The sequence below is a fragment of the Grus americana genome, chromosome Z (genome assembly GCF_028858705.1).
Source record: "Grus americana isolate bGruAme1 chromosome Z, bGruAme1.mat, whole genome shotgun sequence".
Lineage (NCBI taxonomy): Eukaryota > Metazoa > Chordata > Aves > Gruiformes > Gruidae > Grus > Grus americana.
In genome coordinates, this window is record NC_072891.1 from 54209746 (window position 1) to 54225653 (window position 15908).

The 15908-nt window shown below is 37.1% G+C and overlaps 1 protein-coding gene across 4 annotated transcripts in view; it reads left to right on the forward strand.

The window, feature by feature from the left end:
* HOOK3 (hook microtubule tethering protein 3) overlaps positions 1-15908 on the forward strand; it is a 90624-nt gene that overhangs the window by 41319 nt on the left and 33397 nt on the right. For all 4 annotated transcript variants that reach the window (XM_054809804.1, XM_054809806.1, XM_054809805.1 and 1 more), the window contains 5 exons: positions 5661-5723; positions 7157-7240; positions 8492-8655; positions 10814-10954; positions 12376-12577. In XM_054809804.1, the coding sequence (XP_054665779.1) occupies positions 5661-5723; positions 7157-7240; positions 8492-8655; positions 10814-10954; positions 12376-12577 (654 nt within the window). The remainder of the gene's footprint in view (positions 1-5660; positions 5724-7156; positions 7241-8491; positions 8656-10813; positions 10955-12375; positions 12578-15908) is intronic.

Genomic DNA, 15908 nt, shown 5'->3' on the forward strand with positions numbered 1-15908 from the left:
AGTTTTGATCCAGAGACTCTTTTCAGAGCTGTAGCTGCAGTCTGTGTCTTTGGAGGGGTGAAACTTCACTGGATTTAAGAAGGTTTTTCTATTTCTTGGTCTCAGAGCAGCTCTTGGAATCCAAGTGACTTGGACTAAGCAATGTATAGGAGATGCCAAAAGAAATTGCCTAGGAAAGTAGCTATATATGCATATTTGAAAAATTGGTGTGTCACCTAATCCAAACATTTCAAAGCATTTGACATGCAGGTACTCTTTCTTCAGAATTAGGGATGTAAAAAGACCTCTCTCAAGCTTTACTGATGTATTACGCAATAAATTTTTCTGTTTCATCAAAGCACATATAATTGTTTTTTGATACTTCTTTAGTTTTCATAAATCATCTTGCTCATGAAAATATTTCATGAGGCAGAGTAGAACAAACCTATGCTCTGTTTTCTCTGCGTTTTTTGCATGAAGAAGCTGATTTTTAAGTGGAAGAAGGAGCATTTTATGTTTGAAATTTTATTTGGATATTTCAGATTTTTTAAGAACTTGTGACTTATGTAAATGCTTAAAATATTATTAATAAAATATGCCTCACACTCCATAAAGGTTTTATAAATTGAACAATGCATTTCTGTTATTTTTGCAGTGCAGTCAAATTGATCTGGTGTGTTGTCACCACCCAGATTCTTAGATTCTGAATGCAAGCTGTGCACACGATAGAGGAAGAGCAAGAATGATATAGCTATCAAAAATATTGCAAAAAAATTACATATAATTATAAATTTTGTATTGTGTATTCTGTAATATATACTCCTATATTCTCTTCATGTTGTTATAATTCATTCTTACTTGCAATTAATATGTTGCTATGTATAATATAACCTTTTTAATTTCATAATTTGCATAATTTTTTTAAAGACCAAAAAGTCTTTCCTTACGGAAATTATTTTGACCATTGTGTATTTCTCTTTCCTTTCCTTGATGTCCTTTGGAAATTCTGCTGTCATTTTCACAAGTCTTTTCTTTGAGCAGCCAAGTTCATTATTGATGAAACTGGTATCTGGCGAAATTGTTTGCCTTTGCTGTTTAGAACATCTCTAAACTTGATCAGTTAGCAGGTGTCTGTGCAAGTCAAGTTGAGAGTCGGAATAGGCTCTTAACAGCAAAGTGCTAAAGGTAGTGTCAAAACTTGCCTGGGGTCCATGGCAAAAGGTACTTCCTGTCTGGATTGATACCAACTGTGTTACTTCTGCGAAGTAGAAGCTGTTTTGGTTTAGGTTGGGTTTTGGTTTGTGGTTTTGTTTTTTTTTTTCCCCTGTCTGTATTTCGTCCTGTCTGTTTAAAGGTTCATCTTCTGTGAAGTGAAAGTGGCTTTTGAATAGTTAGGAAATGACAGAAAAATATTTCCTTGGGTCTGTCAGCAGTACTGGAGGAAGAAGAAGGTCCAGCTGCATTGAAGGATATGCACTGTCATACATAGCCTTCACTCTTAAAAAGCAAACAAACAAAAAGACATTTTTTAAAAAAAACAACCGTCTGAATACAGAAGCTGGATTTTGACATTGTTTCATGGGCACTTAAATGAGCTTGTACAATATTAGCAACTATAGAAGAAGAATTTCAGATAAAGCAAATGTTTTGAACTTTTAACATCATCAACTAAGTGGTGCAGCTGCATTTGCAAAATCATGCAAATCATGTAGGGAGAAAAGCATTCATAATTCAGGTTATTCATGCATGCAGATTTTGTGATAGTTTTACCCCTTCCCTAATCTTTATGTATCCATGACAACACAACTTGTTCACATTTCACAAGCAAAGCAGTTAAAAAGTGAAGATTTTAATAATATAAAAATAGCAGATCTACAAGTATTTTGTAAGACAGCCTACTAAAGCTATGAGCATGTAAAAGGATAGATGTCAAGGATTAACGGGGAATGACAACTGCTTCTCATAAAACTAGACAAAGTATTATAAAAATTGTCATGTTGTCCAGATTATTGCTCCATTTAAAATCCAGATTGACCTCTTCACCACAGAATAAGCTCTTTTGATTTTAAATGACATTTTGAGTATTTGAACAAATACTCATGCTACTTCAAGTCTTCATTCTAAATATGCAAAATAAACCAGAAAAAGAGCAAGGAAGTAGATGTTAGTTGCTTGCTTTTTCACTGTGGGAAGTGTTGAGGCCTAATGTAATTGCCTGCACAACAGGCACTTTTTTGATTTCCCATTTTATATTTGATTCACTTGTAAAATCTCCGCACATCGTCATCCATTAAAGGTACATGTGAAAAATAGATGATAGTACTACACTTAAGCTAAATTGTGAGTTTGGAGCTGAAAGCCAGTTCCGTTGCTGCAAAATTGTGAAGGCAGACCTTTATGTCCACCTGTAGTTTGCTCCTGAAGAAAACAAAACTTGCAGCTGTGGAGGGAGACTGAGAAGGCCACTTCCTTCTGCTTTTTATGGTCTTGAGTCAGCCAGTTGAAATACAAATGAAATAAAGTTTGCCACTCTAGCCTCAAAAGTACCAGCATTGACCTATACCTCCCAAGACCATGCGTTCTAACATCATGCTTGCAGGTTGCAAGTAGTATTTCAGGAATTTGTCTGAATGTGAGCTTGTAACAGAGTTATATAGCAGAACACAGTAAGGAAGTTTGCTTTAAACATTAATAACACCCTACTAGTATCATCAGATTTGTAATAAATAAAGCAGAAAGAGTTAGTATGCCATTGACCAGGTAGCTGATAAAATGAGCATTTTGGAGCTCTAAACTTCAGTAGTATCAGAATGCTGATAAACAAGAAAAAAGTGAAGAATAGGAGAAACTAGGCAAGCCTGTTACCTTTTTAGGTGGATGAAGGGTGTAGTGTGTGTTTTGAGTTGGCATATGTATCTGTGTGGAATCCTAAAACACAGCATTCAGTAAAACTTCTCTTCAATTTTTCAGGAAATCTTATTAGAAAGAAATTTGGATAGTTGTATGGAGTTGTACCCTATTAGCTTTGCTGTTCATGGTAAAGCACTATCAAGCGAGGAGAAACTGGATAGAGGCAATCCAGAAGCAGAGCACAGTCAAGATGTTTGCTTACATATACCATTGTCCTCTTCACTGTGTGTGGAGACATGTAGGGAAAAGATGGAGGCACTCCTTCCCTATGATAACTCTCCCTTTTCACCCCACTTCTTAACTTCAGTTTATTGTTAACTGATGATCAGATGTTGGATTCCTGTATTACTTGTGCGTACTAGTTCCTGTTTCTTGTCTGATCCTGCTACTGGATGCAGCACAGTCCCTTAGATTTCTTGTTTAGCATCTCCACAGTATCACAGGCTGTAAGATTGCAAGGCGGTGCTTGTTGCATTGAGTCAGTCATCTGCATGTGTGTGTGGCTCTTGCCCTCAGTGCCTTGTGCACATTTCCCATGACATTCCTGATGCACCCTGTGAAGTTAAATTCACAAATTCTGTGTAACGTTCATGCTACACCCACACTATGTATCTCCACCGCCTAATCCTTCTCCAGCTAATGTCCTCTTTTCTGGACGTTTCTGCTAAGGGCTCAAGGATAGGAAATTTTGGGAGACGTGGAAAAACCCTTTGAAGAATAAAGGGATTATGTTATTGGCCTCTGCCTGCTTCCTTTACCGTAATCCACAGAAAGCAGCAACACCACAGTGGCCTCTAGCGGGTTGTGCAGCCTCTTGTACTCCTCCCACCATAAGTCTGGGACATTAAACTGGGTTTCTGGAGAGGAAGTTGTGCTAGGGCCAGAAAGGGGTCGTGGCTGTCAGGGCCACGCTGTTGTACACCCTTGCAGGCTGCATGCAGCCTGGGACCTACCAGTTGGAAAGTACTGGCTTAACAGGTGGAATTTACCTAGTGTCTGAAGCGTGTTTGTGAACAGTGTTGTGGGATATAGAATAGGGAGAAGAGTTCAGCATTTGGTTAATATGGATATCCGTGCTAGTCATCTGGAAAAGCATTTAAAAAGTAGCTAGGGAAATGGAGTAATTGAAATGTATGTAAACATTGCTGAGCAGAGAGGGATTGGAAATTCTCGTTTTGGATGGCAAAATGATAATCAGCTTAGAAAACATGGCCCTAAATTAAATACAGGTTTGTAATACAACTATATATGGTAATGAAAAAGCCATGTGACTTCATTTTTTGGTGGACAGCTCTGAGGCTAGGGACTTTCTAATCACTGTTAAAAGAATCTGGTCTTCATGAAATGCTTCATTTCAGAGTAGTTTGTCATTGTAAAGATACAGACAAAATGGAAGGAATTCAGCAGTTAGCTACAAACATCGCTGAGGACTGAGGAGGACTGTTGAGGACAGATAGATGAATTTAAGTATGTAGTATGCAGCTAGATCCCAATTAAGGAGATGGGGAAAGTGAGAGAAACGTAAGTATGTAAATATTTGAATGATGTAAATGTCAAACAGAGATTTTCTCTTGTATACAGTGATATAAACAGGATGGAGAAGAAATGAAAGCTCTGTGCTGTGTATCCAAGGAACTTTGCCAATGAAAAGTAATGCAAAAGCACTGGTTTCGGAAAGGAATAAAGGAAGCCCTGTCTCTGGAGAGAGTAACCAGACTGGGCAGGAGGCTTAGGAAAGAAATCTTGTCCTGATTTTGGTTAAGATAGGGCCTCTTTGATTGTAACTTCATTAATTGTGTCATTGGAGAACTCATAAAACATTTTGTGTTTGGACAGGATGACAGAAACAATCGGTGTAGTTCTGTAGTGCTGCCTTTTGAGTTAGTTACAACATATTTCTTCTTTAGAAGACTGTTCCTTTTTGTGTCTCAGAACTTTCAGTAATAACTTGACCTTAATATGTTTGCTGGAGATGGGTGGGAAGACATCTTTGGGCTACAGCTTCTGTTTCATTTAGTTACTTCTTACCACTTGTGTAGCTGGTTAGTGGGTTACTGAAAGAACACTTACTTTCTTATCAGCTTTTTATCTTTTAGTAAGCGCATCAGTCAATTTGGAGGGCTTGCCTTCCCCCCCCCCCCCCCCAACTAAAAGTAATATTTTCTAGACTAAAACCACTACTGGCCATTCCTGTGATAAAGTATGTTAGTATACAAGGAATTGAATACTTGTTTCAGAAATAATCTATATACTTTCTTTCAAATTTGCAAATTACAGACAAGTCCAGAGCAGGAATTTTGATCATCTGTTTTGCTTAATTAACTGAGATCGATATGTCCCCAACTTTAGTTAAAAAAAAAAAAATACACATGAACGTCCAGGTAACCAAAAAATGAAAACCACTGGCAAGTGAACAATAAAAGGCACGTCTTGCATGGTATGTTGATAGCTACCATCATTCCAATGGCACTTCAGTAAAATGCTTTGTGGTGTGTACTGTAGGTTTCATCATAGATAAAGAATGTGCATTTTCAGAAGAAAAAGAGATGATGTAAGATTTCTTTTATAGTGCTTTAAATATTATAAACGCTGAAGATTTCTTTTTGTAATTGTTTCTGAGTACGTCGTATACAAAAATGAAGTTAAAAACTTCTGAATGAAGTCAGAGTGAAGCTCCCAAAAGTTAAAATCATTTTGGTATTTCATTGAGCTTAGCTTTTAATATGAAAGTAAATCCTTGCTTTTTCTAATCCAGTGTAATCTAATTGCAGTTGATGAGTAAAGAGTCTCCAGTCTCTGTTGGAAATGATGCTTACGTTGACCTTGATCGGCAGGTATCTAAGACTAGATGTTTCTTTTCCTTCAATCATAGCATGTCAGTACCCAGTCATTTTGCTTTATTAAGGCGGCTGTCTTTTTTTCTTTAATTGTGAAAGGGTTTTGTGGGAAATTCAAATAAGGAGTGGAAAGCAAAATTTCAGTATTTCAAGTTCTTCTGCTTTATAAATTGACTTACCCATTTTGTGTGTTTAAAGGAGAGGAAGAAGTTTGGAAAACAAGTTTAGCTGTATGACATAGTATAACAAAATTGCAGACCAATGTGAATCTTTGGGTATTGAAAAAGAAGGATTAAAACAATGTGTAGTATTTGAATAAAACTTTTTTTGCCAGTTCCTGCTTCCAAAGGCAGTTTAAAAAACCCCATACATGTGGGTCAAAAATCCTTAAAGCAGTCCTGAGAACTGTTACAATATGTAAGAGAAGTTTTCAAAGAGTATCCTTCCCTGTCTGATATATTTAAAGAACATGCAAACCCAATTGCTTTTATACTAGCTTAGCCTCATGCTAACACTGTCCTACTTCCTCAGTTTTTTTCTAATTGAGAAGTAGTATAGTACAGTGGTGTTCCTTGTGTTCCTCCATCATGCTTTCACTGCAGAAGTATGTACATTCTGGCAGATGGTATTATGTCAACAGGCCCTTGAGAAATAAACCTGAAAAAATAAGATACAATGAGAAAGTCCATCTAAAATTCATCATATGTAATAATACATATCTACGTCTCTATGTACATAATATGCATACGCCTGTTTTATTAAGCCAATGTTCTTGTAGCTATATTTTTTATGTTACCTTAACTGCATTTATATGCAAACTTGCAAGATACATGTATTTGAATGTAAAGCCTTTGAAAGGAAGTACCTGAATATTTCCCACTGCTTACAAGATTCGGTGCCCTTTTTCCAGAAGGCTTCTCACTCACTGTGTTAGTTGTATTCCTGTTGTGCAGTAAGAATAGCTTCCAGTGACTAGAGAGATTTTACCCTAATTGTCCATTCCCTGTATTCCACCTTCCAGTCCTTTCTGTATTTGAAAAGTAGATTGAAAACTGAAATTATGCACTCTTTGAATCCGTAAAGAAAAGTGGTATTGACAATTTTTTCGGTGTACAGAGTTGATGAGTTCTTCAGTTCCAAGTTCTTCAAGTTTTTTCGGCACAATTCATAGAACAGATGTGATAATTCTAATGTATTTTTGGAAGACCAAATAGTACTTTTTGGTATGTTTACTTTTTACTGTCACAAAAACTAAACAGTAATCATATCTGCTTCTTTGTTTCTTTATAAGAGTGGAATTGCCTCAGTTTTCCAAAAATTTAATATTTATTACTTAAATGTAAAAATGATTTTACAGTCATGTAGTTCAGAATACTTTCAGACATTTCACAGAGAGTGATGAAACTATAAGTGTTTGTTGTTTATGGTAGCTGAAGAAAACTACAGAAGAATTAAATGAAGCACTAGCAACAAAAGAAGAAATTGCCCAGAGATGTCATGAGCTAGATATGCAGGTAGGTTTGCTACATCATATGTATTAATTTTGAAGTGGGGAAAAAAGTGTTAATTTTTTAGGCAGCTGAAGACAAGTAATCTAGTGTGGAAACATAATTTTTAAAAGGAGATTAAAATTGCCCAGTAATTATTTTGCTTTACTTGGGCTAGCAGAGGGAATTTCATTGTTTTCTTATCTTGATGCAATGTTGCCAGTATTAAGATAATTAATACTAACAAAACTTCTTTTCATTCAGGTGGGAAGGGATTGAGCTGTGTGTGGTTCAACTCTCATGTTAGAGAACTAATAGAGGTTATGCTGCTGTAACAGTTTCAGTTAAGAATTAAATTCCAATCAGAAGTTACTGTAGTCTGTCAGCTGTGTGTGGATTCGGACTAAGCCTTACTGTAAATTATTGGAAGACATGAGGAGCATAAAGTGGGAGCCCTGAAAGGCATTGCCATTGCAACCATGCTTTGGAGAATAATTCAGGCTTTTGCCAACCAGTTCAGTAACTGTTAGAATTATTGAAGTTGATTTGTGTGTCATGGTTGATTTTGGTGTATTTGATGATTCAAGCTCTTATTGAAGCATTTCCTTCTGTTGAGATGTTCACATTCCCTCTTTTCCCCTCTTCCTCCTGCTGTTAATTCTATACTATTTAATAATATATGAACCCATACTTCAGCTTTTGTTTGAGTCACAGCACTTTGGGTTCTTGCATTACTGCCTGTATTCAGAACACTGGCAGAAGCTGAGTCATCTTTGGGACTGTGTTCCTGCTTCAGGTCTGCTTGCAATTGGCCACTGGATTTTAAAAAAAAATATCTGGGAAGGACATATCTGTCCCTTAGATATCCAGACTTTGATATTCTGTGTAACTGATAGGCATTGTTTCCTTTGGAAATCAGTTTTAAAAGCTTTACTGTAGAGGGCTAGTTTTATTTGTGTGTTGGGAAGGTATGCAGACTTCATTATAATGAAGTTATCTTCTGTGATAACTTAGACTTTTTTCTTTAGAAGCTTGTGCAAAATACAGTTAAGAATAGTTAGGTTTTCTGTGTGGTAAATCTGCCCCTAATGTTGCAGTATGTTGGTTACATCACATAGCTGTTGAATATCTGTTAATGTTACAGTATATTCTTGTGAAATGTGATCACTGAAGCCTGTGTGTTTCCATTTGTGGGATACTTTATTATGCACATGAAGAAAAATTGCTCTCTACAGCTGGATAGCTCAGTTATTCCAGTTTATGCTTTTATTACAACAGGTTGCAGCCCTCCAGGAGGAGAAGAGCAGCTTGCTCGCTGAGAACCAGATTTTGATGGAACGTTTAAATCAATCTGATTCTATTGAAGATCCCAACAGCCCTGCAGGTCGTAGACACTTGCAGCTGCAGACACAACTAGAACAACTCCAAGAGGAAACATTCAGGTACAAAAGCTACACTTAGATTGTAGCTGGCAACAGACATGACTTATGTACTTCTGGTTCTGCTGGCAACTAAGAATTAGTATAATCAGTGGTATAACCACAGTAATAAAGTTTTTACAGTGATGTACATGTTATGATTTACCTCTTTACAACCTCCAGCATAAAAAAAAAAAATGCAGAATTTCTTCATGCTGAAATGCTGTATATGTGTCACTCTGTGAAGTTATTTTGAATTGTTTGTGTGCAATCATTTCACCTATGTTTTTCAAAATCAGTGAGAATGAAAAGCAGCATGCTTTCCTTTATGTATATTATTCTGATTGTATTTTTGAAGTGTAGGAATTCCTAGCTCAAAGTTTGCTATGGGAAGTACTACAGCTAGTATTATTATACAGCAAAGTATGTCCATCTCTGAAAACAAATTGTTTCATATCTGAAAGATGAAGATTACCTGCAAGTGAACTCCGCTCTTCATTTGCATTTCCCCAACATGAGGAAATACAGTTCCTCTTTAAATATCCTTTCTGGTCCTTTTGACTGTTGCTTTCAGGCTGTGTAAGCCTATTATGCTAAAGACAGCCGGTCCACTTCACCATCATCATTTCATTCTTGTTGCTGTACTTTCCCTATCCTTTTTGAGTGAAACTCACAGTATTTCTTTACACTGCAGTTTTTCTTCTCTTTCTGTCCTCTTCTGGTTGCCCTTTTCTAATTCGTACGTCAGCTGACATGTAATTTTCCTTTTTTGCCTGTTTTGCCATTTTTACACTTCCTCTTGCTAAGTCTCTTCCTGCAAGTTCAGAAACACCTTCTCCCTTCACTTTCCTGAAAAATGTTCAGTGTTTCTCTTTCACAGCAACTAGTGCCTGGTTTTCCTCTTTCTATACATCTACCATGTAAAGAAATAATGTAGTGATGTATCTCTGATGTCCCCTTTTATCTCTCCTTATTCATCTCCATCTTCATGCTCTGGAATGATTCCTACCTGAGTCTATTATCAATTCCTGTTTGAACAGGTTTTCTCCCCATATGCAATATCTGCACTGCCTGTTACTCTAGTTTCAGGTTCTGAAAGTCTTTCTAAACCCTTTTCACCTGTGAGACTCATCTCCCAACCTCCTTTACCTCCTTCCCTTGCCTTTGTGGCGTGTGGTTTCTAATGGCAATTTGTGTGTGTTCCTTCTGCAGCTCTACCTGACCAAACAGGACATATGTACAGCTTAACTGATGCCCAGTGTGGTACAGCAGTTTTTCTCCCAGTCTTGCCTCTTTATGTCCTTTGACAACTCCAATCTATCAAGATCCAAATCTTTGTTGCGTATGTTTTAGATGACCTACTATCTCTTGTCTCCATTCTTGTAGATTCTTTTTTGGACTCCTTGAATTAATGCATAGAATACTTTTTTTTTTCATGCCCATATCTCCTTTTCTGGATTGTTTTTATTTTACTTTCAGATCAAAATCACAATAGGACTTTATGTTCCAGGTTGTTTCCTGTTCCATTCATTCAAAATGCTTTGACAAAGTTTTTCTTAGTTATTTCCTTTGTTTACTGCCAGGTTAATGCCGGTTTGCCTATGTATGCTGTATGTAAGTAATTCACTCCAGAAACTTTGGTCTGAGTTCTTTACATGCTAACTACATAACTAAATGTACGACTTGGTTGTTCACAGGTACTGGGCAGGCACAGGTCCTTTATAAATAAATAAATAAATAAAGCCACTTTGGTGAGAGCTCTACAGCATTTAGAACATCTGACAATCAGGTCAATATTCTTGAAGGTGTATAGGAGTTGAACAGCTGAACAAAATCTTAGGGTAAAGATGTCATGTTCAAACTCTGTATGCTTAAAGATGAAAAAAGGTGGAAATTTCAGCTTGAGTTTCCATTGTGAAAAATTACTATGATAGAAAAAACTCAAGATTTGTCTTTCTGAGAACATACATTACCTTGTGATCTTCCAAATGGAAAGACTGATGTCAAATTGGGAGCATTAAAAAAGTCAATCTGCTTTTACATTTTTGAATAAGCACATTGGGCTACTGTTCTCCACTGCACCAGAAAGCGGTTTCATGTGTTTTTAGAGAGGATGATGATAAGGAAGGGTAACTGTGACTCAGGCTGAGAAATTATTTTCTGTTTTACCTCATTTCTACAGATTAGAAGCTGCCAAAGATGACTATCGAATACGCTGTGAAGAACTAGAAAAGGAAATTGCTGAATTGAGACAACAAACAGAAGAGCTGACTACACTGGCAGAGGAGGCTCAGTCTTTGAAGGATGAGATAGATGTTCTCAGGTAAACTCTGTTCCATTAACCATTTTTTAACTATTAACTTTTAATCCATAAAATTCATGTACTTGGTCTTCATTAGCGTTTGTTTAAATAATTTTACTACTAAATATAAACTTTCTTAATGCCAAGGTTCTTTTGGATCCTCCAGTTAAGTATGCGAACCGCCATACAATTATGCTTAAGTAAATTAGTTATTTGTTATATACCTAATCAATAACTATTAGTAACGTTAGCAATCCTACACCATCTTACAGTCATAACAAGTCACTCACTGGACTCTTGAGTTATTCTCTACTCACCTTCATCATGACTTGGGCATCTGTTCTCATCAGGGAGCTAGACCCTTTCCTTTCCTGCATTTGGATTATTTGGACTTTGGGTGGTGCTTTTGGTTCATCATGTAATGCTAATATGAACAACATCTGTTACAGCTCTATTCCACTGGATTTTAGCACCCAAAGCTGTCATGACTTGATGATGCTAGGGGTTTATAGGGTGGGGAAGCCCCTTTTACTATGGTACATAATCCTTCAGTGGTGGCGTCTCGCTGCCACGGGTTATTCAGAGCAGTTATCCGCTACCCACCTGTATCACTCTTTCTAGCAAGTCTAGCAAGGCTTATCTTAATATCCCCTTTTCTAATTCACCAGCAGCTTTCTACCAAAGCTATCTGTCTTTACCTCCTCTGTCACTGATATCAGGAATGAGCCCATCAGGCTGCACAATTCCATACACTGTGGGGGCAGCATGATTCAAAGAGTAATTCCTTGCCCCAGAGAGAGGCTCTGCACTTCATTGGGGATTAAGGAGATTCAGCTTACCCCAGTGTCCCATAAATTGACCATCAATTCAATGGGGGATTCTCCAGATTTCATAGAAAATTAAGTCTGTAAATCGGGTGGTTCTAAAATGAAACTGGGGACAGTAGTGGGGGTGAGGGTTATTGCTGTCTTGGCAGTGCACCAGCTGGACTCCAAAGCTGTTTGTGTCACCAAGTATATGCTGCCCAGGAGATAGATTTTTATTATTTTATTCCTTACTATCACTAAAACAAATTGAAGGGCAGAAAATTTTATTCCTTACCTTGTAAAATGCAAAACTGAGGATTGATTTAGAATTGAAAGGAAATGGGTGGGAGTGAAGGTGCTTTAACTATTATTTTAAGATAAGAAGACTGTATTAGGAAGTGATAGTGTCTAAAAGTACCTCCATCAGCAGCTCTTTGAGTTGACAAATAGTTATGGGACGGAAATAGACAATTTAAAAGTGAAAACCTTAGTAATAGGAGGATATGATTGCTTTCTTGTTCTCCCCATGGTGTCCCAGAATGTCTTCTGCATTAAGTCAAAATACTGAGGAAGCTTCAGAACATTGCATTTTGTTAGTTTTCAGAGTACAAATTTGATAGAAATCTGTCCCTCCAGGCATTCTTCAGATAAAGTAGCCAAGTTAGAAAGTCAGGTAGAGTCATACAAAAAGAAATTGGAAGACCTGGGTGATTTGCGACGGCAAGTGAAACTCTTAGAAGAGAAGAATACAATGTACATGCAAAATACTGTGAGTCTGGAAGAAGAACTAAGGAAGGCCAATGCAGCACGCAGTCAGCTGGAGACATACAAGAGACAGGTAAGAACAGATGTCATCAATGCAACAGTTCTCTCCATTGTTCAATGCTTTCTTTTCATAATGTGACTAATACCTCAAAGTAAAAAAGAAATTATGAACAAACAGCTCCTTGTGTTTAGAAGGCTTCCATGTTTTGTAGGTACTACCTTTGTTCTCCTTTCCTGCAATTCTTATAATTATTTCAAGTTTACATTAGTTTGCCAATAAACAGTATTTCTTTTAAAATCAACAAATGTTAAGGTTTTTTTTCCTCAAATTATTCCTAATTCATATTCAGTAGTGGGGCTTGAATTACAGCCTCTTCTTTCAGAAAAAAGTATCCACTTTTCATTTACACTTTTCCAGGAGTGAGGAACGCACCACAGCCGAGGTAAGTTATTCCTGTAGTTAAGTAACCTCTTTTTTTTTTAAGGTTCTGGTCTGTCTGATACATCTGAATTTGTCCAGTTACAAAGAGAGAAGGATGCATATCATCCCTGTTGTGTATATGCACACAGCAGAGTACAAAATGTGTCACCAGCATACTCTATGTAGTGAAAGGCATCTGTTTATCCTCCTGCTTATCAAAGTGCCATGTGATCCTGTTTCTGTAAAGGTGGAAAGTGTGCTTAATCTCTCTCTGCTTCTACACTACATTGACATGACATCATTCTAGAATTTTTGTTACAGGGCCAGACAGATCCTGGTTCATTAAAGTTGTAGTGCCCACTCTGTATTTCTGCCTGCTCATAGGCTCGAATGGTTATGGCACAGAGGCCCCCTTATGTCATCTAACAGCAGAATGAAAATATGGAAACAACCACTAATAACATTGCAAGCCCAGGAGCAATGTCTGTCCCTAAGACTTGATAACTTTTTCCCTGCACCTGGCTGTCTTAGTTAAGACAACTAGCTTCAGCCTCTTATTGGCTAATTGCAAATACAGTCCAAATGGTTCCACCAAAAAAAAAGAACTTGGACAATAAAAATGCTGAAGTAACAGACAATCAAGGGGAAAAGCAAATGTAGACAGCAATGGCCTTTCACACATTAGTATCGTGTTTACTGGCAACAAATATCTCACTCCTTTGAACAGCTGAGCAGGTTGTTAGAGTTGTGTAACCTTGACATCCACATCTGATTGTTCTTATTTCACTACCAATAAGGATTTGGGAAGGTGCAGTCCTGTCATTTGTGCTGCAAAAGTACTTTTCCTTTTTTTCATCATTCCCTGTGTTTTATGGGTGGGATTTCATGTCTGAGGAGCTGTTGATTTGTACAAAACTGTTTTGCTGGCTGAGACTGGAATAAACCTCAGGTGTCTCATGTGAGAGATGTGAGTTTTCTTCACCTAATCACAATGCCTCAAAATGAACACACAGTGTGTTTGCCTTCAGTGTCTGTAAGGCAGTGCTCCTTTTAAGACCTGCCTGTGAATCATGAGCTGTCACAAAATTAATTTCTGGGAATCCTAAATTGTGTTATAAAAATTAAGCCAGGTGTAAGGATTATGATGTTATGTCACTGCTGAGCACTGGTGTGCCCCTGTAGTGGAATGTCACTTGTCTGGTGTGTGAAGAATCCAACTCCACTCATGATGATGCCATCAGAGGAGTTATTTCTTTAGCTTAGAAGCTCTGCTGTGCAAATGAAAGTGCTTGGTTCAAACTCCTTTAGTGATCTGGAAGGAAATCATATTTTCACCCCATCCAGCAGTTTCTGTGGGATGAGGATAGTGGTGATGTATTGTGCTGGGAGATGTGATAGCATTTATTTAAGAGTTTTTGTTCACTTTTCTGACAGCAAAGCTCAAGCATTTTCTAAGAAACTTTTTATTGCAGCATGAAGAATTGAAATGTGAAGTTTCCAGGATTACTTTTTGCAATTTTAATTCAGCCCCTTTGTGCATGTGCATTCTGATATATTTTTAACAATATGCATTGCTTTGCTTTGCTGTAAGATTCCTGCTTTGCTCATTCCACATGTCAGATAACGCTCAGTAAATGTGATGGCAGTTCATTTTTTTTAATCTTCTGTGTTACTATATAACTCTTTCTATATGCTCCCAAGTCCCAATTCAAGACAATTTCTTTTTTTGCTGTGTTTTTCTACATACCATTACCATAGCATGAGTGATTGCAAACATTAATGCATTTGTTTCCATTTGAGGTGAAAATATACCTGTGTTGCAGGTGGGGGCACAATCACAGTGAAGCCCTGCATTTTTTTTTTTTTCATACCTGCAGTTATTCTGATATCCCCAGTGATGGATGTCACATCTGAGAAATGAAATATGTTCATATCTAACATTTTTATATAGTTTTTTTTTAATCTGATAATCTCAGAAATGGCAGGCCTGTGCTTTTTAATGTAAGAACAACAGCAGCAAAGTCCTTCTCTAAGACCATGAAGATTTTTAGGCCTGGTAGTTATTTTGCTATAGCTATACACATTGAAAGTAAAAGGTAATTAGAACCACTAGGCGGTCTCAGTGTAGGTATGGCTACTGCTTTGCTTCACAATTAAATTAATCACTTTCTCTGTAATCTAAAAGCCATGAAAAAGCCTTCTTAGGAATTGCTTCAGAAGAAGCTGTATGTCTTTAGCTGAGTCTTCATTCAGCTTTTGTGTTTGCAGGTCAGTCTTTATTCAGCTTACTTGCTTCCATGCTCTCTGCATTATGAGCTTTACTACTGTTCTGGGATGAGTCTTTGCTAGTAAAGGCTGAGAGTTTTGAAAAGGCAAGACTTCACAGATTTACCTCCCATTCACTGATCATTTCTGCTCAGCTTTCAGATTTCTGCTCATTTAATTTTAAAATCTCTTTACTGATCTGTAGTTGAAAGTATACATGCGACTTTGTTAGCAATGTTTCCTTCTGAAATAAAGAAAACTGTTTATGAGCCTGTGGCTGCATCTTTATATTAGTATATTAAAAACGATTAGAAAAATCTCAGGTTAAGAAATGTTACCTGACCACACGAACTGGTGGTAGAATTCTGAGTGAGGCTTGTGAAACAGAGTTAACAAAAGGTGTAGATAATTTGCTTTCTTCAGAGCTTTTTCTTTTTTCTAGGCTTCTCAGAAAGCAGGAGAATTTTTCTACTTTTCCTAAGCTCTTTGATCCATAGAACTAATATAGCTTTTTTTTTCCATAAACCATGCTTGGGCTTAAATTCTTGTTTTTAGATGTACTGAAAACACTTCACAGGTTTTGCTTGTGCTAAGACCTAATACTTGAATGCTGATGGTTTTGCTGAAACACAGAACAATTAATGAAAGCAGATTTTAGTATGTCCTATAGGTAACTATTTTACTTGTTTACAACATGACTCATGGTGTATGATAATTG